At 39.6% G+C, this 27092-nt stretch overlaps 1 protein-coding gene across 1 annotated transcript; it reads right to left on the minus strand.

Annotated features, from left to right (window-relative positions):
* Positions 1–499: 499 nt before the first annotated feature.
* On the minus strand, positions 500–26821 carry CA12 (carbonic anhydrase 12). Its single transcript, XM_005434122.3, has 10 exons — positions 26588–26821; positions 23464–23484; positions 16713–16892; positions 14063–14205; positions 13096–13191; positions 11344–11407; positions 10746–10903; positions 9579–9705; positions 3224–3308; positions 500–2200 (listed from the first exon to the last, which is right to left on the minus strand). The coding sequence occupies exons 1-10, from the start codon at positions 26775–26777 to the stop codon at positions 2119–2121; spliced, it is 1146 nt and encodes a 381-aa protein (XP_005434179.2). The 5' UTR covers positions 26778–26821; the 3' UTR covers positions 500–2118.
* Between the last annotated feature and the right edge of the window lie 271 nt (positions 26822–27092).

The following is a 27092-nucleotide window of genomic DNA, read 5'->3' on the forward strand; positions in this document are numbered from 1 at the left end:
ATACTTCTAGGTTTATTAAATGACAGTGGGTAAAGAGCCCAGAAAACATGGGTTTAGATTCTTTCAGCTCAGGGACCACTGGCAGTGCAAACTGGTAATACAGTATTAAGGAAAAACCAAAATTCCTGTGTGCGCATGTTTTCAAAGGCAGCATGGATTTCATAGGAGGACTTCATGCAATTAGACAAGTGTTAGAAGTGGGAGCAGCAGGCATATGATTTGTGTGAACCCCTCTTCAGTTTGTTCTTTTGCTTAAGAAATAGTTCTGAAGGAGACATCTTTTGCCTAACGTGTAACATGTTTGCTTTGCTGGTAGTGTGAGACTTTTCCTCACAGTAAGCATACAGTAGTTGGCTGAGGGGTTTATGCTTCCTTTTACAGATGCCGAGGATGTTGCATGCAGAAGAGAGTCGTTGAACGATGTTTCTAATCCCCTGATCTGAAGATTAAAATGCTAATTAATATGTTACTCTTCTAGAAGAAATAAGAGAAACCAAAGTAACATCACAAAAATTTATTGTTCTTGTCTTTAAACACCTGCATTCAAAGAGTAAGTAATATTCCTCATAGCACACAAATGCTGCTTTTTAAATAATTTCAGACGTTTCAGCAAAAGGATCTTTACGTGCTTGTTTATGCAAGATAAAAATGCTGGCAAATGCTGTACGCTTAGTTGTAAGGCTATGTGCCTAAATTTCATGTACAGTAAGTATTAATAAGTTATTTCGCCTTTCACTCAAAAGCTTGCTTTTGACATCAGTTTTCTTGGGAGTAGAAGGGGAAGAATCTAAAACATAAAGTATGCATCTGCCATCTTTAAAGGAGAAACCACATACAATAACATTTTGTTTATTTAAAATCACAAATGTGGTGGTGGTGCTACTGAATGTAAAATGGTTCTGAAGATAAAAGTTCAGACTGCAATTTCCTCAGTAGTGTTTAGCAGCATTCAGACCTGAGGTTACTTTAGGTATAAGCCACCATGCTCAATCCCTTCCTGCCTGTATACTGAAGTACAAGCATTTCAGGCCCTCACTTGAGATGTCCAATGCAAGAGGAATTCTATATACATCTGGGGCTGGGCTGGCTAAACCCTATTCTTCTTGACGTCAATGACATTTCACATTGTCTTCAGTGGAAACAGAGAGGTTTATGCTTCACTTTCAAAGATGCGTGATGAGACTCATGAGTATCTTGCTTGTGAGATTTGAAAAGGAAGTTTGATTACTTTCTAAAGATCAAATTACTAAATTCAGAGAACTATATCAGCAAACCCATCTACTGTATAATTGCAGTTGCAATATGTATGGTAAAATCAATCAAGATTTCATGATTAAATGGCAAGTCTACTAAAAACCAGCAGCAACTGCAATATCTACACATCATTCATACACACACTATAAATAAGAGCACTGTAATAAGACAAGGTGCTTCTCTAATTCCAATGACAGACAGAGGCTGTCCTCCATAACAGATTCTTGAGGCTGTGTAATAACTGGGAAGTGAGCTGTTCCTCTAGCAGTGTTTTTTCAGCACTGAATTCCTGGGTTTGAACCCCATTAACAATCTGTGTGGCTCTTATTGCATTTACACTTGTCTTTTCCTCTATTTCTGTTAAAAGCCACTGGTGAATGTACTAGCATCATGTGCTGGGATTTTAAAAACTATACGCTGAACAAACTAGTTCAAATTCTGATCTCAAATACACATTGCCCTTTATCTTGTTTATATTCATGAAGCTAAAACCAATACCTTGATTTAATGGAGAAGAGTGCTTGTAGCTTGATGAGTGTCTTCAGATTTGAATACCTGTGGGAAAATCTGTGCTAAACAAACCATAAAATTGGAGTTTAGAATTCACTGTAAAATCAATTAGAAGACCCAGGCGCAGTAAGCAGCAAACATGAAAAGAATGTGGTGAGGAATTTTGCTCAGGAGTATTCGCTGATCACATCTCCATGGAAAACAAGAGAGCAAGGGCTACAGAAAACTTTTGGCTGGTACATTTTTGGAACATTCTTGAGGCTTTTTGTTAGCCAAGAACAAGAGACATGTTCCACCAATGCAAGATAAATCAGTGCTATGAATGAAAAGGGGCTTTTCTGACAGAGCAGGGCATCAAAGTTTGGAGATGTCTTCCTCCTTGTACATGCCTGGTTTGTAGATGACTCCTCTGTTGTCTTCGCCTCCCTTTTTGCAGCTAAAATAAAATAAATGTATTAAATAATTGCAATTCCAATGAAGGAAAAGCACAGTTGGTTACTTAAAATGGTCCATTATGCATGCATGAGATTATTTTTCTCTGTACCAGTGCAAATGTCACAGTAGCTTATTGTTACAAATATTTCTGGAGAGCAGCGCATTTTGTGTGGCAGAGTCAACGCTAATTGCAAAGGGATCAGGCTGCAGGAAAATTTGTAATCTTAGTCTTTTTTTTTTTTTGAGAATTTGGCTTTGGTGGCAAACAGTCTGGCTAAATGACCTTTTGTCAGTACAGATTTTTTCCCCTTAAATGATGTGACCTTTGGGAGAGCTCTTTTTCTGAAACTCTATTCCCCTCTTATGTCACTTACTGTTCTAGGAAAAACTCAATGGACTCAAAAAGCAGTAAGAAGCAGCAATGCGAGCAAAAAGAACAAGAACAAATGGCAATTGAGAAACAGAAAAACTGGGTAAATCTGTTATTGACGCAGCCTGCTTGTCCTGCTTAGTCTGGAAAGGGAGTCTTATTTCCTAACTGCTTGTGGGAGCAGTCAGTACCCAGAGTGGGCGGTGGTTTTGTGTTCTCCCCAGCACCCACATAAATTCCCTATTTCCGGTCCTTGTATCTTGTAAGGGTTTACATGAGCACTGTTCCAGTAATAATTATTTTGTGGAAAAACAACCTTATGTGGTTGCTTTTGACAAAAAATAACCATTCCTACAGTGGCAGAATGGTGGTCACTGTGGCACAGAAGTCACAGCAAGTAGAAACTTGTAAGCCATATAAATATATTTTGCTGGAAATCAAATAGAATTACTTAGGAGTATATGATACAGGAGAAATAATGTCTACAGCGATAAAAACAAATAAAAGGTTGTAGGAAGAGATCATATCTGGTAAAAGATCAAATATTACCACTATAAAAAACATGCAAGGTGTCGGACATACAAGCACCTCTTTGTGTCAGAAGAAAAATTTGGTTTGACACTTTTCCCTCTGATGTGGCACCAGGCATCTTACCTTTTCCTCTTCAGCAGCCAAAAGGCTACTGAAAGAATCATCAGAACTCCCAGAACGCAGGCTATCACAACAGAAACAACAAAACCTAGGAAAAGATGGAAAGCATACAAAACAGTTTATTTCACTTACTTGAGAGGAGAAGGTTAGTCTCTGATCTGTCATAACATTTGCATTCTGCACCTGCAACTTCCCTACAGCCTGCTCATACCTTTTTGCAATGATGGAATAGGTAACTTTGCATAGATGTATACTGGAAGGTCCTAATCACACAACTGGATCCACGGTTCACACCTGTTGAAGTCACAAAGCTGACATGCAGGCACAGGCACAGCAGATCAGAAACTCTGGATTTCAATGCTATAATGTATAAGAAAGCATAAGCAAAACTGAAGAACTAAACTCAGGCAACTAAGGATGATAAATTTGATGCCTTTTGTTTTTTCAAGGCAGAAGAACACTGAATGTGGACGGCTGAAGTGATATGCTTTGCTGTTGAGGACATTGCTTAAAGGCATCTGAGAAGGTAAGAATGGATTCAGGAAATTAGTATAAAGAATTGAGTGATCCCATGTTTGCATTGAGATGTTAAGCATTATCATTATAATGCTGTCTTTGCTAATGACCTTCATATGTACTTTTGGCAATGAAAGTATTTTTATTTATTTTGGCCTTCCCACAGATCCTGAAGGTGAGCACTCTTTTCTTAACTGCATTTTCATAATTCATTTATACATAGCTTTTTATATTTTATCAAATAACTGTTTAACAGACATCAGAAGCCTTTCAGAGTGAAGCTGACAGGTTTCATGTATTCCATCTAAATATTTTCTTTTATTAAATCAGCTATTAAGAAAACAGAAATATAAAACCTGGAGTTTAACCTTGACCCATTTAACCCATTAGATGCTTTATTAAGTCCAACTGAATAGAAGAAGCTTGCAATCCATGGAGTTGAAGAAAAACTGTATTTTGAAAAAGGAGCGTTTTGTTATAGTAAAGGTGCATCAAATAGACAATGAAATACACCACCAAATAGATAATTGTAGAAAAAGAGCTTGTAGTTTGAAGAGGAAGGGTAGGGGCCATATCTGTTTGATGAGAAGAACTTTTTGCAAAATTCAGTTAGATAGTATTTCAGCATGGTGCCATAATCAAACCTAGCCACCAGTTCCCATTTAACTTGTGAGCGGTGGAAGGTTTGAACATGGTAATAAAATTTAGCTGCATATATGTGAAGCTGATTTTATTGGAATAGATTGCTGACAGGCAAAATACATTCTAACGTGTGAGTTTTGCTGAATACTTTTTTAAGATTAGAGACATTTTTAAATGTAGTACTTGTTAATAGCGAGCGTGAATTTAGATTTTAATTGTTGGCATCAAAATGTAGATGACGGAACACTTCAGTCCTTTGCATTTTAGATGCAACACGCAGCTCGGTGACCCCATCTTGTGGCACCTGTGCCCAGGTGAAGGTGGTAGCCCTCAAGTCTTGACACTGAAAAGGCTGAGCTGCTCTGAAAATCCGCTTTAGTAGGGGCCTAGGCTTTGCACAACGGGATTTCTTTCACAAATTTCTTTGGTTGCCTGGCCCAAACCATGACGCTGTATATGGCCTCTCCTTCTCAATAAGTGTGCTCTGTTCCTGCCTACGCTACAGCGGGCTGCATCAGGCTGCGCACTTGAAGGCAGCAACCAGGTGCACTTTTAATCTTTAATTGTGCTTTGACAGCCACCTTTTTTCTCTTCCCCCGCCGCCTGCTTGAGGTGAGGGGCTGCACCTGTGAGTGAGCCTTTGTCTGTAGTAGGTGGAATGTAAGATTACAAGGCTGATGAATAACTTTTTTGAAATGGGTAGAACATTTTTCTATGGTTCACTGATAGAGTCAATGAGCTTTTGTAATTAAACGTTCTTAGACTGAATGGGGTTTCTATTAAAGTAGCACTGAGCGCAATGCCTTTCGTAGCCATAGAGACCAGTTCTTGGGTGAGAACAGCAGGATGGGCAATAACCCATACAACTCGACTCTGGGAAGTCAAGCCAACTTTAAAGATACATTGAAAATGCTTTTATAGCTGGTGTCACCTCTGCATGGGAGCCAAATAACATGGCGTAGGAGAGGGAGAGCCAAATGTTATTCTTGGGTTTGGCACTGGTTCACAGCAACAATTTTGAGAAAGTCACATATGGGTCAAATTTTCCCCTGTAGATAGAAATAATAATGCTTGCACAATTTCTGTGAAGTGCTTAGAGATTCCTGGGTGAAAAACATAGTATCTGATTTTTAGTTACTGGGGTCATGGATTGTAACTCACTACCTTTTAAGTATTAAGCGTGATTTACAGAGAGAAGGTAGCGTGGTGCTGAAAGGTCAGTTTAAGAAACAGATGGGAGATGGCATTTCTCATTTTTGACTGACCAGTCTCACTCAGAAAATCACTGGCTCATAGATGTGGTTAGCAATCAGCAATGTGCCCTTGCCAAGTCCACCAGGTATTGAATCTTGATGAACTGAGAGGGTAGAAAAAGTGAAAGTTGGATCTCTAGGGTTCCACGGTGAACTGGTCTTAAACATAAAGTAGCTGCTCACTCCAGAATTTCTGTTACTTCAGCAAGTGTTTCTGCAGTGGCATTGCTGTAGTAGATTGATTGTGCATGGATTTAAGAAAGATCCTGCGGAGGAAGCCTTACAGTCTCAGAAACTTGGCAGCCATATTGCAAATCCAGATTCTGCTGTTTAAAATCATTGTACATAGTCTGACTTGAGCAGAGATTTGAAGGGGGTTACTAAAATAGCTTTTCTGGGCCCAGCTAATTCTCTAGTTGGCAGCTGGTATCTGGGATTGGAGGTTTGGGAAGAAAGTTTTAACCTCCTTCCTAGTCACATAAGAAAGCCATGGGGGAGAGGGGTATTTCTGGTTGGCCAATCTACAAAAGCAGAAAAGGGACTGTCATGCTCTAGTTCTTTCATTTTTTTTCACAATTTAGCCATCTTTTACTTTACTCAAAACACTGTTTGTGCAACTAATACCAGTTTCTATATTAATCTTGGGGCTATTAAGGATTATTGATGATTTGGTAAACTTGGAATTTTCTTATATATTTTGGTTAAAATCTAGCAGCAAGAGAACTACTAGTGTAAATCTTATTTTAAAATGAGATTAAATTGAGGCATTGTTCTATAACTATTGCACTCTGCAAGTGGTAGCATAGGGACTTGGTAAGAGGCATGAGGATAGAACAGAGTGTTATGACTGTGGCTTTATATAGTGTACAAAGAGCAATCAAGGAACAGAAGGAGCAAAATCCCAAGTGTGACTTGTGTATGCCCTATATGCGAGTTGTATATAGTCACAGAAATAACTTTTGTCTAATGCAGAGTCATATGACAGTCAAGAAACAAGGTTTCCATTTGTTACCAACATAATACAAACAAATCAGTTTTCTTAACTGATAAATCGATAGGGAGGTTGTTCTGTTCCTTATTCTTGATTCTGAAGCAGTAAGATAAATGTTACTGCTTACTGTAGAGAACTATATGAGAGCAGAGATTGCAGACACTCTTCATGCATAGCAGAAAGGTGTTTGTGATCTTTCAGAAAAGGGAAGAATCTTATTTTTATTAACATGTGAGCTGATGCAGACTGACACAAAGTTTTGGTAGCCAACAGTACTCAGTATTTTGTTTCAGTCAGACCTTGAAGCTGGGCTCCAAACTATAAACATACTAAAATGACAAAAAGAGACGATTGATCAGAGTAATTGCTCTCAGCAGTAATTCAATAGCAGAAATGGTAGCTTTAAATAGAAGAAAGTTATAACTAAACTGAACTAGTTTAGACTCAAATATTTAATTATCTGCTACTAGTAATGGGAAAGACCATAAGATACCTTTGGCAGCAAATAAGCAAGGAGGCAAATGGAGAAACGACAAGGAAAGCAGGAAGGTGCTGCGGCTGCTTTACTGGAAAGAACTAGTGTGGATGCTTACAGTGCTTTGCAGTGTAGTCTCAACAGGCTTGGGGAACTTTGTGGTACCTGGAATGAATGCATTCCTAGCTTCCAGAATGAGAATGGGAGATGAAAACTACGCAGCTATTATTGGAGAAAGTCACTTTCCTAGGCCATTATTTACAGACTAGAAGCTGGGTACAGATGGGAGGGTCCTGAGAACCTGAGCACCTTTCAAGATGCTCAGTAAAAAGTACAAAGTCATATAGTGACGACTAATCAGTGGGTGTAACATCTTAGCTCCTTAATCATATGTTAAACAAAAGGATATGTTATGGTGTTTCTTGTACCTCAAAACTGGGAAGTGTCCCACCTCTTCTTAAATCACTGCCCCTGCTTCTGTGCTGCAAGTTAAAATAGTTGTTTTTCTGGTCAATAGCTTCCTGCTGATGTACAGAAATGAGCACCTGCGGTAGTCTGAATCCCTGAACTGCACTGAAAACTGTGTGCTGCCTTTAGCACTGTAGCCTGCCCACCTTTATACACCTGGTCTGTAAGGCTTCTCCTGACGATCTGCCATGTTGACTGCAGAGAACAGTTAATGACATAAAAATTGAAAGATGCAGCAGTTAAGGAGGTGTAGCCTTTATTGCTGGAGCTCTGGAGGTTATGAAATGTAGAGATTTAATGCAGAGCTGGAGAACGGGAAGTGATGGCTTGTGGTTCAAGCCGTATAGTCAGTCAGCTTGAAACTGTTAAATATTTTTTACTCCAGTGTAAATACAGAGAAATGAAGACCTAAATCATTAGAACTCAATAAGAGGAATGTGCTTAAGTAGCAAGGACAGCAGCATCAGCATCCTTATTTAGATAATTACTAAGTTTTATGCAATAATTCCAGAGAAGTCACTCAAAAGAAACATCATGGTAAAATGATGTTCCTCTTAAGGGAAGCTTTAGAAAGATTTCAGAATGTTTCCATGAGAACTGAAATGGTTCCCAGCTACAGAATGACTTCTGAAATTGTCTCTGGGTTTTATCTCAAAGGTGGAGATTTGCTTCAAACAAGGGCCAAATGCTGCTGATGCTCCACACTGCTCTGGTTGGGAGTTTTGATGCAGCTAATCTGACAAAGAGACCAGCCAACTTTTGGTGACAAATCTAAATCATCTCTGATTTCAGAGAAATGTTTTGTCTGGGATTTGTTTTTTCTTTACTCTAATTTTCACTTTTCTTCTTTATAGCTTTATATTAGAAAAGATATATTACAAAAGGGGCTGTCTGCAGAGGGGAATGGCAAGAACAGCTACTGCAGTATGTTGCACAGAGAACTGTTCCCTGCAGTGGCTATTGTGTGAAATTTCTCAACACAGACAACTCCTGTTTTCTGTTCTTTCATCTGAACAGTGAGGAAACTAGCAGGCAAAGTTGAAATGATGCGCTAACACATTTTATTAATTTTAAAGTTTGCTGCTTGACAGATCTTTCTTGTGAAGTCTGCTTCTTCTTTTAAAAATCTTTTTCTCTGTTTCAAACAGCATAGTGGCTTGCCTAGATTAATCTGCCTTCAGTGTATGTGCCAGCTTCACAAATGCTTAAGAGCATTTGTTTGCAAGGCAACACAGAAATTGGAACAATACATTTTGCACAAACAATATACTCAAATGCCTTACTGTGGGGCACAGCTAAGCTTCTCACCACAGCTGCAGGTTTTTGTGCAATCCCCACCTCCCTCCCCAAACCTATGCATTGTCATTGTGTAACACTGCAAAATTAAACTTTTAAATCAGTTCTTCCTGGTAAGATGGCATTTTTTTTTCATTTGTAACACTGGATCATATAATACAGTGTTACAAATTATTTATCAAGTTTGAATTCCTCAAGGACCTCTTCTGATTCTGTGTAATTTCCCAAAAACAGTCCCCCTGAAAGGCAATATTATAACTCCCTTTAAATGTGTGGTCTGCGCAAAAGCAATCCTGGTATTACTGAGAACCAGCAAATGTCACTGGTGAGACAAGGCTAGCTCAAGCACTTGCGCTGACTGGAACATCTCAGCTGTAGAGAACTGTTTAGTGCTTGGAGTGACAGCAAATATTTCTGCTAAGTGCGACCAAGGCCGAACGTCTTCCTTTTTTATCTCCTTGCCTTTGATCAGAAGGGTTGCAGGTCTTGCCTAATACCCATTGTGGAAAAAAACCTTCGTAGATACTCTCTGAACACCTTATTTTCCTATGTTTTTCTGTGCAACAATGCAGTAAGAGAAGAAAAGAGAACAAAGTGAACTGGGGGAAAACGAGATTGCTATATTTTTGTAGTGGTACAGTGCAACAGTATTGCCGTGTCAGTATTTCAAATTTATTATGCACTGTTTCTTCACATAGAAGTGTTCATAGAGCTTACCTTCATGGAAGGAGGTAAAAACCAGTCTTTCATGAAATTCCTGAACGTTTCGGAAGTTATTGACCATTTCCAGGGGTTCTGGGTCATCACTCTCTGTGCAGTACATGGCTGTTTCCAGTGCTAGTAACTATAAAGGGAAGTACCCTGTTCAGCTCCCAGAATACAGAAAAAACAATGCCAGGGTATGGTCACTAAGAGCACATGTTTAAAATCCAAGGGGTAGTCAAAGAGAAAAGTACACATTAATACTTAAGTCTTGCATGGCCTGTGAACCCAAATACAGCATAATGTGTGAACAGTGTGACATCTCCAAACCATACCTGTATTCTGTTTACATCCTGATAAAATCAATCCTGCTTATTAATTATCTGCCAGGAAAACCGGATGGGAGGAGACATGGTGGCTCTTTGCAGCATGTTCTCCCTAGCACAGTCTAATTCCTAAAAGCTATTTTATGAAAGAACTCTACTTTGGTAAAGACATGATCTGGCACAGTGGACAAAGAATGGACTTTCATAACAAGGAGCATGCAGTAATTTGATCAGATTTTTATAATAACATTTTCCTCCTGTGTTTATAATTAGATGAATCAGAAGACAGTGATTGGGAGTTTATGTAAGTGGCCACCTAACAAAAAAAAATTAATTAGGTGAGCACAAAACCCATAAATTGGAGAAAAGCCAGGGGATTAAAGATTGCCAAGTAACACATCACATGCTTTTAAGAAACTTACTATCTACCCAACCTGTCATACCTAAGTCAGTCAGGATCAGCCTAGCACTAAAATACTTAGTGAATAGGATTCAGGCATAAAGCTTGAACAAAAATGATCTGGAAGTGACACGGAAAGACTCAAAGCAGGGAGTAAGTACACAGTGAAAACAGAAATTAATCTCACTTGACTGTGATTTTTCAAGCTGATACTAAATAAATTGCTATGCTATTGTCTGTCCTTTATTTGTTCTGGTCCATTGAAAACATGCTAACTACAAACAGAATAGGATTTTAATTTATGTCAGTTCTGTGATGTTCTTCCCACTTCAAAAATTTTAGCAATGGTTATCTTTCAGTTTTACAGGAACGTAAGATAAATCTAGGCAATGAGAATATGTGTTTACTGTTCTTTAGCAGACAGCAATCAGGAAAACATGCTATATTTAAACTTGCCTGCTTTTGTGAAATTTTAACGGGGTGTCGGAAAACTGTCCAGAGAACACTAGGGTAGCAAGGAGGAGTTGTCAGGGATCCTTCATAGCGATAATACTCATCCAGTCTGTCAGGAAGCAGTTCTCGAATATTGAAACCAGGGACTCGGACCGTCTGATCTAAAACAGGGGATTTGTGTTAAATGTTGCATCATCACTACACAGGTAGTGTGCCAGTGAAGTGAACTTGCTTTCAGTTCAGTGAAGTAGGATGCTTTCAGTCATATCACTAGGAAAAGAAAAATATGTTTTAACAGACATGATCCCAGCTCAAATGTACAAATCTTGTCTTGGATACCAAATTGGAATTCTATAAAACAAACTGTGACCGTATTAACCAAAACCCACCATATGCAAGAATTAAGGCCCAGTCAGAAACACATGGTACATGCTACCTGTATACTCTTCACAGAAATGCAGTGCATTTTTAAGTCTTTCACTGTTTGTGACAGATTTGCCTGGGATTTCTGGAGTGGTTCTTCAGCCAGTTCAATCCCTCTCAGGGTGACACTTGATACCCCTAGCCATTCTCCCTCCGACGCAGCCTTATAGCCACTCACCCTTGTATTTCACGTTCCGGAAGTGCCTGAAGATCTTTTCATAGGATGGGTTGAAGGGTCCAATCTGTAATGAGCAGGTATTAACAGCTGTGTAAATCACCACAGTCTGAATAAGAGTCTTTGCTTCTACACACAGCAGACAGCAGCATTTGATGGCCTCTGTCATAGGGCATCTCCACTATCCAGATATTCATATACTAGAATGGCATAAGTACTCTTTTTTTTTTTTTTTCTCAGAACATTAACACTATCCTCAGAACCCCAATAATGCTCTTACTCACTCCAGAGCTGTAACAGCTGCTTTCTTATAATGCTGTCTTAGCAACTGCAGCATAGACAGACCTCTTGTATGCACTTGAAAGACCCTATTGCCCTTGCCTGTTCAGCATGCTGTGCAAATGAGGAGAAACCATTTCCTCTGAGAACGTTGCAGGCATAAGTTCTGAACTAACAGGCTTCTCAGATCATCCACTGGTTTCTGGTCAAAGCCACATTTTTCCACCCACAAACATTTTTTAGCCTGCTGCTCCTCACAGTCCAGGAAGATAAAGAATGACACTGTTGGGTACTGCAGGGCCACTGGGAAGGGCTATAACTCAACTATCAAACAAGACCATGTTTTTCAACTGCTACCAGCAGCTTTTCAGTCTAATCATCAATGCCTTTTCTATGAATTCTTTAGAGCTGGTGCTTAGCAACTCCTCTGACACCCAGACATAGTAAACTGGTGTCCTTAGATCAACTGTAATAGCTACCAGCTGTCTGAAAGTTTTTCAAAGACCTAATCTCCATTGTTTCCCTGTTTGATTTTTAAACACCATTGCTTAGAAATAACCAGAATCCCAGCATTATTCCTTAGCATAATATACAATACTCTGATACTTTTCACAGCTGCAACTTCCAAATGAACTAAAATTTGACACAAAATTATTGCCAAAGTCTTAGAGCTGCTCGAAAGTGAGCTTGGCTAATATTAATGAGAATTTGACTTCTAACTAGAACACTTCCACTTTTTTGATCGAAGTGTCAAAACCTGGGTGTTTTCAGGTTTAGGCTTTTTTTTTTTTTAATGCTGCAGAAAATCCTTGCATTTAAAAATCTTCTTTATAGTTATGGAGGAGTTTTAATTCTTCAGAAAAAAAGAGAATTTGTACAAGCTTCTAAAAATTTTTCTTTCAGGTCATTATTATCTTTAATTGCTTCTGTGTGGGGCTTTAGAGGGGAAAGTTGGAAGGCTGTCTTTCTGTCATCTTAAAAAGGGCACTGAATGTACTTGTTTACTGTAATCTGTGATTCAAAGAATCTGGGAAGTTTGTGACCTGAAGTCTGTGGTCAAATTCTAATTACATATAGTGGCCGAAGCCAGGGCTGGGTCCGCCTGTGCCTCTCTGCTGTGTTGAAACTGCTTCGTGCTACAGTAGGCAGCTTTGAGTAAGTGAACTGGAAATTCACTGTTTGATTAGCTCTACCAATCCTTAGTTTGTAAATAAATGCAAGAATTGATTGAGCATAGCTGAAGTTAATTTACTGAAAAACATGACAAAATATTCAGAATTCTTTTTTTCTTAAGACTTGTTCCTGTTTATGTACATGCAGCTGGAATCTGGTGCTTTTTTGTGAAAGAGAAAAGGAAGAACCTTTATTCAGCCACTGCATCCTTAAATAGTCTAAGTAATTTTGTACATTAAAGGTCTCTGATGACTTAAGGATTGAAAGCATATTCTAAACAAAAGCAAAGGTCTTGCATCCTACCTCAAGAAGAATAGCCAAAACTGCCAGTCCATCTGCTTTGTCCATTGCTGTCATTATGTCTGGGTATTTCTCAGAGTTATAATGTACAATATGCAGCTGCAAAGAAGGAGATGCAATGTTATGGTAACGTCTGGGGCATGCTCACATTTCTGTGTTGCAGGTGAAAAGGGCCAGTGCAGCCACCTCAGGCTAAGACAATACAATGGGACCCTTCCGTGACTGCTGGATGTAGTGGGAAGAACTTTTAGAGAAAAGGAAAATATCCTGGAACTCCCAGCCCTGCGGTAGCTGAGTTATGCTCCCCCACCTTTACATAGTAGGGAGCGGGAAAGATGATCAATTACTTCAGCTTCAAGGCATCTTGACTGTAGTACTAGCAAATTTTTCTGAAAAAGTAACACCTTGGCACCCTTGGGCCTCTCTGATGTTTAGAATGCAAAACCCAGTGTTAAACGTAACCAGAGAAGAAACTGATTTCTAAAGTGTTGTTATGCAAGCAAATTATTCTGACTGATTTACCTTTTAATCATTTTGGGGTAAATACCTGATTGGTACTGCTTTTCAAAAATCTATTCCCAAATCCATAATTTTGGATTAGAAAAGTTAACAAATAGTTCCTCACTGGATAGAGAAAAAGGTGAGTAAGGTAGACAGAGAAGCAGTGTCATGCAGCTAAAAGATACACCTGGTTTACCAAGGAAGAACCAAGGTGTCAAATACCTAGCAAATTGCTTGAAATTACTCGAGTGATCCAGTGCCAGCCCTGACTTTAATTCACAAAAGAGCACCAGAGTGCATCCTTTTTGTGGTGCACAATGCATTTTTTAGCATATATACCCAGATCATAAATACTTAGATTAGAACCTTGCAGCCTTCTACAGTCATATAGCCAAGATAAAGATCTCACTTTAAAACAACAGGATCTGCCCAGCCTTCTTTGTTTCTTTCTCTGATCTGAGCTTCTTACCTCTGCTGCAAAATGCTTGCCACTGATTGTGTGCTCTGAGCCTTCTGACTTGTTTCTGTTTCCCCAGTGCAGGTGAAGCTGAGATGCAGTGTATTCAAACGGGAGGTTTCTGATGTACATAGTAGGCGACAGATACATTTTCACTGTAAGCACACCAAAACCAGATGGGAGCAAATGATACCAGAGCTTTCAAGCACAAGGCAAATAAAAATACTGTCTCTATTACATATGGAGTTTGAACAGAGCAGATTCTTAACTCAAATCCATCTCAGTCTGTGGTAGGAGATAAACACTTCAGTTGTCTTTGACCCTTTCTAGGTAATACAGGAGAATTTAGAATACACCCTTTTTCTATTTTCTTAAGCTAAAGGAAATGAATGTGAGAATTGTTGCTAACGGAAATCTTTCGACTCCCTGAAGAATGCAAAATTATCTCGGTCTTATTGAAGAGACAGTTATTGATGTGTTGAAGCAAAAGTTAGGCTCGTGTGCCTTTTTCAGTCTCCTTATAATGGTTGAAAATGGTTTAATAAATTAATATTTCTCATGGTATTTTTAAACTCCTGTTGTATTGAACTTCTCTTTTTTTTAGAAACATATGGCAAAGGCAAAGAAACTTTCCGCTCACTCCACTCCCCCTGAAACCCAGAGCATCGATGTTAAGCAGCAAGATAATCACAGGCCTTAAGAACTGTTATTTCCTCTCTTGATATGCTGCAGGGAGACCTTTGTATGCATTACCCTCCTTCTACTCAGTAATGCTTTCCAGTGTGGAAGCCAGGCTGGGTTGTCTTTTCTTGGTTTGTTTTGGGTTTTTGTGTGTAGAAGTTACAATAGTAATTCTCAACTCAGCAGAAACTGAGTTGTTCACTTGAGAAGTTTGGTACTTCATAAAGCAATGGTTTATGTAAAGAACAGATTGATTTTTTTTACAATTTATTATTTTCTAGTGTGAATATGGTTTGTTTCTGGAGTGTCCCAGACATGTTTTGCAGGGGAAACAAAGCTCAAAACCTTAAGGAAGGAACAGCTGCAAGCCTATGTATTTTTATGCTAGTGCTAAAAAGCTTATTTTGAGCTCTCCTGTTTTCAGTCTAGCTGAAGTAGGTAATTCTATCTGGATCAGCTGGCCGGTGAAGCACATTAATTGTATGTAGGAATGACTGATACCACAATACTAAGCATCCTACTGATTTCCTCTCCAGCCATAAAAGAAGACAGCAGCAGATGGTGTGATGATCACTCCAACAGAGGCTAATTTTTCATTACTCAGAGCAATTAAGGTTTGTATATGAGTGAGGTTTGTAGAGTGGGTCACATGTCCCCTGCTTTCTAGGAGGGCACTGACCTTAGAAGTGCATTCCCTTTTATACCGAGGGCGGGGATATATTTTTGTCTTGGCTTTCATTAGCAAGTAGTTGAACCTCTTGTTTTAGGGAAGGATCAGATGATGGTATTGACATGGGCTCTACGAGGTATTTGCTTTTACCTGTGTGACTGTTATGTGAGGGACAAGCTCTCAGTATTGTTCTTTTGTCTCCACCTGTTCTCTGGCACTGTTAAAGTCCACAATGATGATGTTTTCTTCTCTGCTTATTGCATGCCACTCACAGCAGCTTAATACATTCCACTGTGACAGTAGAATCTTTCACTCAAGACCAAGAAAGGCTCTTGAGAAAAGAAGGTTCACAAGGAAAGGGTGTTCCAGCCATGCCTAGTCTAAAGCAACCTGGTTTTGATGGAGAAATTGATAAAGAGGAAAATGAGGAACCATGCTCTAAGAGGTTGGCCCTTCCTGAAGAATGAACTTATGTTCTACAGAGCAGGTTTACCCCACTGAAAGAGTAAGAAAAAAAGCGGTGTTTGCATGTCTGGCATCTCTTAACGAAGCATGCCAGAGAAGAGCAGAGGCCATTTTGTAACACACATTCTTTTGAATGCTTATGCAATAGAGGAGGACACAAAGAAGGAGGGCCTTAACTCTTCTTATTTCTGTGTCTTCAAATGTTTCAGGAAAGAACAACTGGTGGGACTAGCTTACTCATATTGTATATTGTGTCAATACAGTAGACTTTTATGCAACTGCATCTTCTCTGCTTTTACTTATCGTATTGACACTTTGATTTAGTCCTACAGTGGAGGTCACGTTTGTATGCTATTTCAAATTACTTTTCTGTCTTTGTATCCATCTTTCTTATCTTAAACTAAAGAGGTTTCTATCTCAAGCCAAAGGAACAGAATGGTGCTCTTAGCTCCCCTCCCGAGTAATTCAGCTGAGCTGCTTTGATTAGACTGGAATGTCAGACACAACGCACCCATATCTTATCAGTTTATCCCTTTTTAACAGAATCACAAACTCTGTTTCTGTTTTGGAGCACTCCAACCAAAGTAATAAGAAAAGCTCAGGAATTAATTCTGACATGTCTAGAGTTTATTTAAAAGCCATAGTCGATTCAGCTTAGCATTTGTACATAGTATATTCCCAAGTTTCCCTAGCCTGTTCTCTAGATATTGGTATGCTGATGTGAAGGCTTCATCATCACAGATAAATTTCATCTTATAATCAAAGTAATTCACCCTTGAAATAAAAAATCATGAGCTCCAGCAATGCTTTCCTTCACAATCCCTTGCTGTCACTGAGCTTCCTTACCTGAATGACCGTTATTGGTCAATGTAAACTGGTCAGTGGAGGACACGTTATAGCCTATGAATTCTAAAGGCAAGAGATTAGAGTCATACTGGAGAATATCTTTGTGGAAATCTATTGGTGATTGGAATACTCCTCCACAAAATGGGTATTTCTTTGGCCAGGCCTTCTCTCCTTCAGGACCTGTGTAAATTAACAGAGAGACACATTTGTCAAACCTTAACTATGCAATTAATATAAAACCTCCCCTGTTTCAGCCTTCACCCAAAATTTGGAAAAGGCACATTTTCTCGTTTTTTAACTTAGTATCATCTTTTCAGTGTGCCGTTAGATAGAAACGTTAGATAGAAAAGAGCCAAATGCCAACAAAAATCTCACATAGAGACACTTGACCGCCCCTCAGTTTTTTGGCAATCTCAGCTGCTGTGGATGTTACACCTTTGGGGTAACAGCTCACCAGGCTGGGGCTGCAGGCAGCAGCACCACCGCCAGCCACAGTGCCTCTGGCCCTCTTGTGATGGTGTTGGCTCTCTTCAGGGCCCACAAGCATGACAAGTAGAGTTGCGATCTGTGACGGTATTTGGATTATTTACTGACATGAATTATTTTTCCCTATTGAAGTAACAGGCATGTGCACAGTAACACAGCTATTCCAGCCTTCTGAAGAAAACTGCTGAAAGAAGTGACTGCATGTTGACAGAGGGAAGTTTCCATACTTTTCAATACAGAAAAAGCCAGACCTTTATAAACTTTTCCTTACCGTACAAACTGCCTGGCTCTATCTAGCAATATTGCATAATTCACAGTGAAAAGCTAACTTGCAAAAATGGAAGGTGTTATGATAATTTGACCTGCAATAACTTGCTCAAACTCTGGTGAAACTTCTTCATCAGAGTCTTTTGCCCTAGGTAGGATCTACAAAGAATAGATAATATCAAGAGATTTTTAATTGTGCCTTTGATTTAATGACACATTAATAGCTAGCAGCTGTTCACAGCTGTAAGCTGAGGCCATTTGCATTTAAATACCAAAAGAGATACTTGCATCTTGTGTTTCTCCTTGACATTGAAGATCCATTGTGATTCTTTCTAAGGCAAGAAGGTCTTTTGGGATCATCCAGCTGATTTGTATAACACAGCTATTGGACCTCTCTGGATTAATTTCTACTTCAATGAAGCCGTATCTTTTAGTAGGAAAAACCCAAACATCTACTCTTTAAGCATTGCAGGTAAAAGATACTTCATTAGTGCCCAATGGATAATTACTCTCCTTGGTAGCTTGCTTTTTGCTGTGAGTTTGTCTAGCTTTGACTTTGTTTAGATAGTGATTGCTTTTAATCTTTTGCTTATAAGTTGAAGAGCCTCCTGTTAGCATACTTTTGTTACTTATTGAAGTACTTGTAACATGGAGGACATAGTTTATCACTTCTCTTAAATTAAACAGATTGAGTTCCTTGGGTCTTTGGTTAGAAGGCTTCTTTTCCAAACCTATAATGTTCTTTGTGGCTTCTTTGAAGTCTCTCCAGTATGTTAACATCTCCCATGAATTGTGAATGCCAGAATCTAATGTTAGATGGGGTCATCGGTGACAAATGAAGTTCAGATCTTTAATGGAGGAAAATTAACAGTCAGGAGAATATTATTCGAGGGTCACTTTTTAATGTAAAAGACAGTTTGCAAGGATATGGATAGTGGAGGTGAATCTGCCCCAAACAGTGCATGTGAAGAATTGGCAAGTTCAGTTCTGGTGCTCAAATACAGACTTACTTCCTTGTTAAAGCTCTTTAAGAGTTAGCACATGACATCGTTTGCAGTGTGGATACTCAGACTTGGTGCTTTTCGGTATAAATAGGCCTTTATGTTACTGTAACTTACATCTTTGACTCCAGTTCGTTGCCAATCACATTAATTTCTCTCCCCTTAGATCTTCATGGTACTATCATAAAGGTATTGAAATTCTTTTTAAAAGCTGATGTTATGCTGTCATTATAGAAGACTGTATACTATCCTTTATGTATTTTTTGGCAAATAACAAATCCACCCAGAAGAGCATAAATTCCATATTATGAGATATACATACTCAAGAATATTTCCCAGGAAAATATATACCAGGAAATGGTAGTTTCTTGAGGTTGAAACTTGATGTGCAAGACAATAACACTGAAATTTAACACTTTCCAGGAAGCTAAGACTACAGCAGTGTCAGAAAAATTGGTAAGAAGCCTTTGTTGTAAGAAGACTTTAGTAATTTTTAAAGATTTAAGGTTTCTGTACACTGATAAGGTAGTGAGTTTGCTAGAAGGCTTTAATATATTACATAACAGGTTTGGAGACTTGATAATTAAATAGGTAATTTTTAATGGATGCGTAAAATAAAAGTCTAATCCCAGCCAGTGGAAACCATGTCATGAAGTACCACTTACTTTTTCAGTACTATGTTTGGATGAATTGAATGCCCTTAAGAGTTGGCAACAGAGTATGGGAACTTCCACGCCAACATCAGCAGTTCAGAAGGGAACCTTTTGTCTTTTCCATAAAATGCTGTTGTTATTACAGTCTTTATGTACCTTAATCTTTATTAGCAGTTATTCTTTCCTTGACACAAATCTGCAACTGCATTCACAGGCTTCTAAGCTACAGCAGTTTACACTTTTTTCTCATTCCTGCTCAATTAAAAAACCCCAACCAACCAAAACAAAAAAAACCTTTTCTTGGTACAAACCCAGTTTTTCTAGAAATTCTGCCTTTTGTCACGTAGTCTTCCTAATTTCAGTGCCTTAAAACTCCTGTCTCAAAGAGCTGAGCTCACTGCAGCTTGGGTTTGCATATGTGAAATTGAGATTTCCATGGTAGATAAACCACACAGCTGGAAGGCATTTCTCAGCAAGCTCTGTTGAAAATGAATGATTGATTGTGAACCAGATTTTCCTTTTTCTGTGCCAGTACATTCAGATAAATTCAGTGCAAATCACATTGTGTTTACAAAAGCTGTGTCTGATCACTGCTGAATAAAGAATAGCATGTGGATGTATTAAGATTGGCCTGTACTACAAGTCCCCAAAGGTATTAACATAATACTTTTTTGCATATTATATTGCATAAGATATTGCAAAAATATCTTAGTAGTTAATTTCTTTCTTTTGTGACAACAGTTACGACAAAGGAAAAGACCCAGACATCTCAGATGATGACTACTGCTATGAGGACCCCATCAGGACTGTGTCAGCAGAGCAATAATTGTGCCATGGGCCTGTCCTACCCACCCAGCACTACTATTCAGCTGTTGGAGTGAGCAAATTAAGGTATGGAGCTGTTGGTATGGGTAGAAGTAGGACCCCTCCTGCTACAATGCAGCCATGAACACTCCCTGCTGTAGGGAGTGCAAACTCAGGTTGCTCAAATCCACCTTGTGGGCTGCCTTCTTTACAGGAGTTCCCAGGGCCACGTTCCCCTACCATGCTGTCAATAACCCTGAGCCTGGCTGTGCCCTCATGGCTATTTTATAAAAGATGTCTGTAAATAAACTGGTAATAATTCTTTGGATAGTCTTGCTGCCCAGCTGCGGAGTGAGATGGGTGAAATACCCATGGCTGCATGTGTGCATTGTATCATCTCCTTTGAGAGCTTTTAGCTTTCCATGCCTAAGCCTTTAGCCAGCCCTGCAGCCCTAGTGCTCCTGGGTGATGCAGGACAGATGTTCCTTTAAGAACAACAGTGGTGTCTCTCCCAGGATGTGTACATTGGCTGATGTAGAAAAAGAAGAAAACAGGCCTATGAGACTCCAGTGTTACCAACAGACTTTTGCTCTGATGATCGATTAATATTCATGCTGCTCAAGCTTCTCACAGGGTATCTGAGTTCTCATGATCTGACGTCAACTAATGTAGTAAAATGCACTGCGTTGGTAACACAGGGGATGTCTGTGGTATTTTTGCAGCCAGGCAGAGCAGTCTGCCCTGTTTTCAGCCGGCTGGGAGCTCTGTAGCTGCCATTAGCCCAGGGCTGAGTCAGTAGTGAAGCCTGAGAGTCCAGGCTCCCTGCCACAGTAACGTGACCACATGGTTTCCATTTCACTCAGAGCACAGAGCTCAGTCATACCATTCTGCGTACACATATCCTATATGTGTATATCTTCCGTATACATGTCCAGAAGGAAGCTTGTGAGAGAGGGGAATTGCCAAGGGCTGCAGCTGTCCCTGTGACTCCATTCCAGTGCCGTATGAGAATTTCTGGGCATGTTCTAGTGTGTTCACTGAAACTGGTATTTTCTAAGGGAAAGTGAAGGGGTCTTAGCCCAGGTTCTCAATACCTTACTGAATTTAAGTATTTGGCAACAGTAAAACTAAAGAGTTGGCAAGTTCAATTAGCCTCATGTTTGTTAACAACAGTTCTTGTGTCTGCACTGTAGCATGAAGTTGTCTCCTCACATGCTAAAGCACGTTGATAATTCCGTTGGCACTATTACTTTAAAATTGGCTGTAAAGCTAGTTTTCCCCATTGTAGCTGCTTGTCCGCTCTCGAGGAGTGATTCTGGTTCTTTGATTTCATTCCAGCCCTCTTACATTACAGAAGCAGAAATCCAGAATCCAAAGAACTGAAGCCCAGTTCTTCAATTCTACCAATTCTCCTCTGGGGCAGAGGACTTCAGGCTTGCACCTTCCAGCCACACAGCAGCATTGCCAAGAGCTGCGTGCACATGCCGTCCTGAGCTATGGGGCATTGGAACAATTTCAGTTCTTTACTGAAAACACTTTTCTCATGGTACACTTCATCTGCTTTGTCTGTTTTATGGAAGGAGAAGCAGCTCATCAGAGGATGCAAAGCAAGCCTGTGTCAGAGGGAGCTTGAGGGCTTATGCCCCAGCTCATTGGCCTGTTCTGTTTCTTGCAGGCACTGTTTCTTGAGCTCTCTAGGAGAGTAGTGAAATCTGGAATAACAAATAGCATCACTGCAGTTTGGCTAAGGAAGAGGCAAACAGAGGAGAGGTTTAATCTTTCTATTTATTGTATCTAATGTAGTGGTCTCCATTGTAGCCAAGCCAAATGCTCATTTCTTTGGAAAGCTTGTGCAGAAAAGATAAGGCCTGATCACATGCAGTGTCACCTTGCTTTGCCACCATGCCCTGAGCTGCCAATGCTGTATCAACATTCAGCTTTACGTATTGTCATACTGAACAAATAGAACTCTCACTGACAATCAGAACTCAGATTTCTCCTCCACCCATAAACTTGCACCTTGACCCTCATCTTGACATCAGTCTGCACTGTGATTATAATGGCTTGACTTCCTTTCCCTTGCTGTTGACTTAATTTTAGTAAGGAGGCATTGCAAAATGTTGCAGGATAAAGGTGAATGGTGGAAAGTGTAGGCTGCCATAAGGAACCATGATCAGTAGAAGAGTATGAGGAGGCTCTTTTCTGGCTGACTGCAGTCTCTCTAATTGCCAATTTTCTGTGTGCAGACCAATGTTCTACCTCTGCTTTGTTTCAGGTATATGAAAAGAACTCATCTGTACAAATTCAGTTACCGCTTTAATTTTTTGAAATTGCTTTTATATGTTTTTTCTAGATAGATTTGAAAAATCAGTAGCTGAAGGGAAAAAAATAAGAATCTGTTTTGTGAATCTTCCCTCTGTCCTCCCATGTATGTTAGAAATCAGACTGCGGTATGGATGCTTTTAACAGGGATTGAAGTTGAGCACTGAGAATAACATACTCTGAAATAAACACTGGTACCCAAATTCCCAGAAGAGGAGAAGTAACTAATTTAAACAAGCATTACCCTCGGAATGAGAGCAAAACTTCTACTTTGGTGATAGTAAAAGTCTTGCTTTCCTTACTACCCAGCAGGATTAGGTTCCTCTGACGACTGCTGCCAAGGTGGAAACCCCTGGCTTTTGTTATTCAAACTGTGTTAAGCCTTTTTTTTCTTAATGAGAATACAAAGTATATGTATACATACTGGCAGTTAGATTAATACCTATAGACATGCAGCTGACAGTTTTCCTTTTGCTTATGTGAAATGAGTCAGGTAAACTGGAGCATAGCCAAAGGGAGTAATTCCTAGCAGCAAGTTCAGTCTCAGAGGTTCTTTGTGCTGTCTTGGAGCAGCACCAAAAGCTTAGGAACAAGCATTTTCTGCTGAAATTCTCAGCATTGCCGACTTCTCTGTGGGCACGGGGTGTATAAAACACTACTCTGAATGAAGAAATAACTGGCTAGAGAATTTGATCAATTAAAAGAGAATCTCTAGGTAATCTTCCTAAGCAGCCATCAGATCCTTCTGGGTTAGTAGCTGACTTGAAGGACTAGTGTACAAAATAACACTGCTTTCCTTGCAGCGCTGGGATTTTCAGGGAGCTGGCTCTCCAGTAACATGATGCAGGTAACTTGCCGAACTCTGACTCTACTTAAAAATGAAGACCCATGCTCTGTGCAGAACCAGGCTGAAATGCTGCTGGTCTGTGACCGGGGCGAAAACAGAGGGCTTTGGGGAACTGTTGCAGTAGCAGGGCCAATCTTAATCTGCTGAAGTTCCTGTTATTTTGCAAGGCAATTTAGACTCCAATAACTGACTCAATCACCCAGATATGAAACCTGATGGATGGAGAACAGATTTCAAGACAATGGACCAGATCCAAACTTGAGTAAAGATAGTGAACCCAGTAGGTTCTCACCGGAATACATGTGGCATCCATCCCCTTAAAATACAGAACAAAGCCATAACTTAGAATGTACAAATTAGTTAGTACTTACCAACATAAGACCATTTGGACCCTGTTTAAAAACAAAAGAAATATTACTGTGAATATTTGAAATTAATCTTACTCTGTAAAGAAACAAATTGCTACTGAAACCCATGTATTGCATTTTGCAATACTTTTATCTGTCTTTCTAGCCCCATATGTTGAGCAAAACTTAGACACTTTCAAAGATTATGATCTATTCTCACCCAAATTATAATTATCCCTGTGATCCTGCACACAGGGGCGACTTTCGTGTGGTCACTTAAATCCTGGATCGTGGAGTGAAACTGTTGTCAAGGTTTTTTTGGTTTGCTTTGCTTTGCTTTGCTTTTTTCGTGGAATAGCCACAGACTACATAGGTACCTCCCTGATTTTTTTCTGGTTAGGAAGCTAAGGATTTTGAACAGGGTGTAGCTATAATGAAGCCCCTCATGCCTACTTGAGGAGTTTGCAAAACATCATGGATTGCCAGTTGCTACACTCAGAAATGATTGACAGTCATTTCTGTACAGCAGCTCTGGGATTTGCCAACTGAAACAGACAGGAATAGATGGACTTTGAAAAGAGGCAGTGTGATACACAAACAGATACAACTCTGAGAGCCCTGGGGAGTTGAGTGAGTGTTAAAATGATCAATATTTATTCATTGGTTAAGGAACTGAACTTAGGACAGTGCCTCTGCATGTCTTTGGAAATGTCTTGACTTATTTAATGCTCTTTTCAAATTTTTTTTCTGGTCCTAAAACCTACTTACACTCATTCAGCTTGCTGTGTCTGACAGACCTGAACAGTTTTGGTTATCAGGCTAATGCAGATCTTTACTCTATACAATTTTATCTCTGCTTAGAAAACAGTCCTGAATTTTGAGTCTTGCAAATACTCAGTGTGCCTGTGTGCGCGTGCATGCATGCATGCAGAAAAATATTTATCCTTACATACGCACGTCTGCTTAGTACATGATTCTTGGCTGCATTTCTTGTACTCTGAAGCGTGGTCACAGATACAGCTCTCCAAAGAATGTTGTATGAAATGTTTGGGATTAATTTGTAGGGATGTACAAAACAGCTGCACTTAGCTCTTTTGTTTTGATATGTGCTAGGAACACTAAGCTCTCTGCTTCCAGTTCGTTAGAACCCATGTGCCTTGTTCTTTTACACTGGGATTTTCAAAACGAGGTCTGTGTAATCATTCTGGCTGAAGTCCCCAGGTTCCTCACATAGAATTCATGCACTGTCTTAGATTTCAAGATGAGAAACCTCATTCTCCTCTCCCCTTCCCTCTGCAGGAGATTATCTCTTACTGAGATTTTTGGGGGTACTTGTGTCCTCTGGTCAGCACATATTGTAGGTAAAACTTGCATGAAGATAGCAACTGACTGTCAACAGGATTTAGAAATCATCCCATCCTCATCTGAGCAGTGTTTGAAGAAATACTGGCTTAACTAGAATAGCTACTCTGCTCGTGCTCTTACTGCCCATTAAAATGTGAACAAGGTGTCAAAACTATGATTTTTATATTCTAGAACAACCATAAAACAGTCAATTTCCAAGTTTTTCAATATTTTGGGCATTTATGCCAATTGAAACAAAAATAAATGAAAGCTTAGTGTCTTTTGCAAAGTGCAATTTTCCTTAGCCTCAGAGCATTTTCATGACCTGCCGTTCACTACCATTATGACTTTATTGATGAACACAATAGTAGCAACTAGTGTAGGTAGGGCTGAGGCACGTGTAACGCTTAATTCATTTAACTTAGACCAGGAGATGAATAGATGACCAGATCTTAAAATCTTCTTAACTTTGTCTGAATGAATGTGTAAAGCTGACATCCTCCTACTGTGAACAAGGTCGCTAGTATCCATATTCTGCTTGATAGTGAAATGAGGATGCCGCAGACTGTCACACAGTGCTGCAAAATCGAAGGAAAGTCAATAGAGCATCTTGATTCACATCTGGAAGGGAACTATCAACAGCTCCGTACCTGTAAGCACTCTCCTGCCTCTTCATTCATGTTGGAGTGCTGATGAATAAGACAGTTTCACTGATCAGTATCAAGGGAACAAATACATTTCCAATGTCACTTGGGAGCTGGGAAAGTAGGAATGGTTTTAGTTTTGATAATCTATGTTACTTGTGTCTCTGACTTGGGAAGATGTCAGAGACAGGCAGATGCTGTAGCTCTTACCATTTCTTGGTGCTAGGTGTCTAATTCTAAGATAGGAGTTCTCCAGCATTCCCTTCAGGGCACATATCTTTTTGACACATCCTTTCACTTCCGAACTTTCTGTGTTGTCAGAGAAAGCACACAGAAAGCACCAAGCTCTAGGAACCCCTGCTCTTCAGATGGGAGATTCTTCTAGGGAATACAGCTTTTTTCAGAGGCTATATGCCCAAAATAAGATGACCTTTAAAGTTTGAATTCCACCCCTTATGTAGCTCATGTGAAAAACCCAGTAAAATGCTTATCTTGGCACAGTTCTGTATGAAGCTGATTGCTCTGGATTATGCTTGAACCTTCAGGATTTTTGTCCCATGAATATATGTGATGAGTAAGTCCTCCCACATGATCCTTTACAATGATTCGCCATCATATACTATAATCACACTAGGTGGATTATAATTAGCTTGAATGGATGAAAATTGGTTATAATCAGCTTGAACAGATGACCATTAGCTCCTGAAAAGAGAGAGGAACACTGGCCTCCCGAAACGTCCTGCTAAATATAAGAGAATGAGGTCTAGTATATAGGGTGCTTCACAGACATCACATTCTTTTCCTCTGGTTTAGAAATGAAGAGGGCAGAGGGAAAGGTGTGATGCTTCCACTAGCTCTGAGAAGGGCCAGTCTCTGCTTCTTTCTATGAGAAACATAAAGCTCACAAAACAAGGCATGCTGAGCGTGCAAGAAGTGTGTAATACAAACTGAATCAGAGAACAAATGTCTTTTTCCCGTATATATCAGACTACCTGTTCTGAGAAACTGAAATAATAACTCCCAAACAACTGCAGGCTGCTACAATATACAACTTTGAGCATGCTATTGAAGTAGTAATAATTATAAGATGCCAGTTTTCTGCATGTATTAGCTACCCTATGTTACAAGTAACAAAAAAATAGAAGGCTGAAAGACTTTACCATTCAACGGCGCTTGCATTGAGGGTTGTATCTTTAGGAAGAAAGTAAGCACAGTAGCGACTGTGACTGTACTGAAGCTCTTGGCTGACATCTCAAGGAAAGACTTGTAATATTCCAACAGTTTACAGGTTTCTCTGCACTCTAAAGAAACTCCCTTGTAGATATGTGGCAAACAGCAGAATGCACACATACAGAGCTTCCACTAATGAGTTATTGCCCTTCTCTCCCCTTGTCTCTCTCCTTCCTTTTAGGACTGCTTTTTATAAAGCTCCTGAGACTCAACCCAAAACAAATGATGTAATCAGACCTGCCTCTAGGTCACAGCACCCTCAGAAAACTGATCATATCCTTCACCACTTCAGTTTTAGTAAGCTCCTCACAGGGCAGGCTCCAGCACTTAGGGAGGGGAACTTAAATGTAGAACTTCAGAAATTATTTAGCAGAGACATAAATGCTTAAAAAAGCTGTGCTCTTATGGGCCGTACTACAGTAGGGTTTTTCTAGC

The sequence above is a fragment of the Falco cherrug genome, chromosome 7 (assembly GCF_023634085.1).
Source record: "Falco cherrug isolate bFalChe1 chromosome 7, bFalChe1.pri, whole genome shotgun sequence".
Taxonomy (NCBI): domain Eukaryota; kingdom Metazoa; phylum Chordata; class Aves; order Falconiformes; family Falconidae; genus Falco; species Falco cherrug.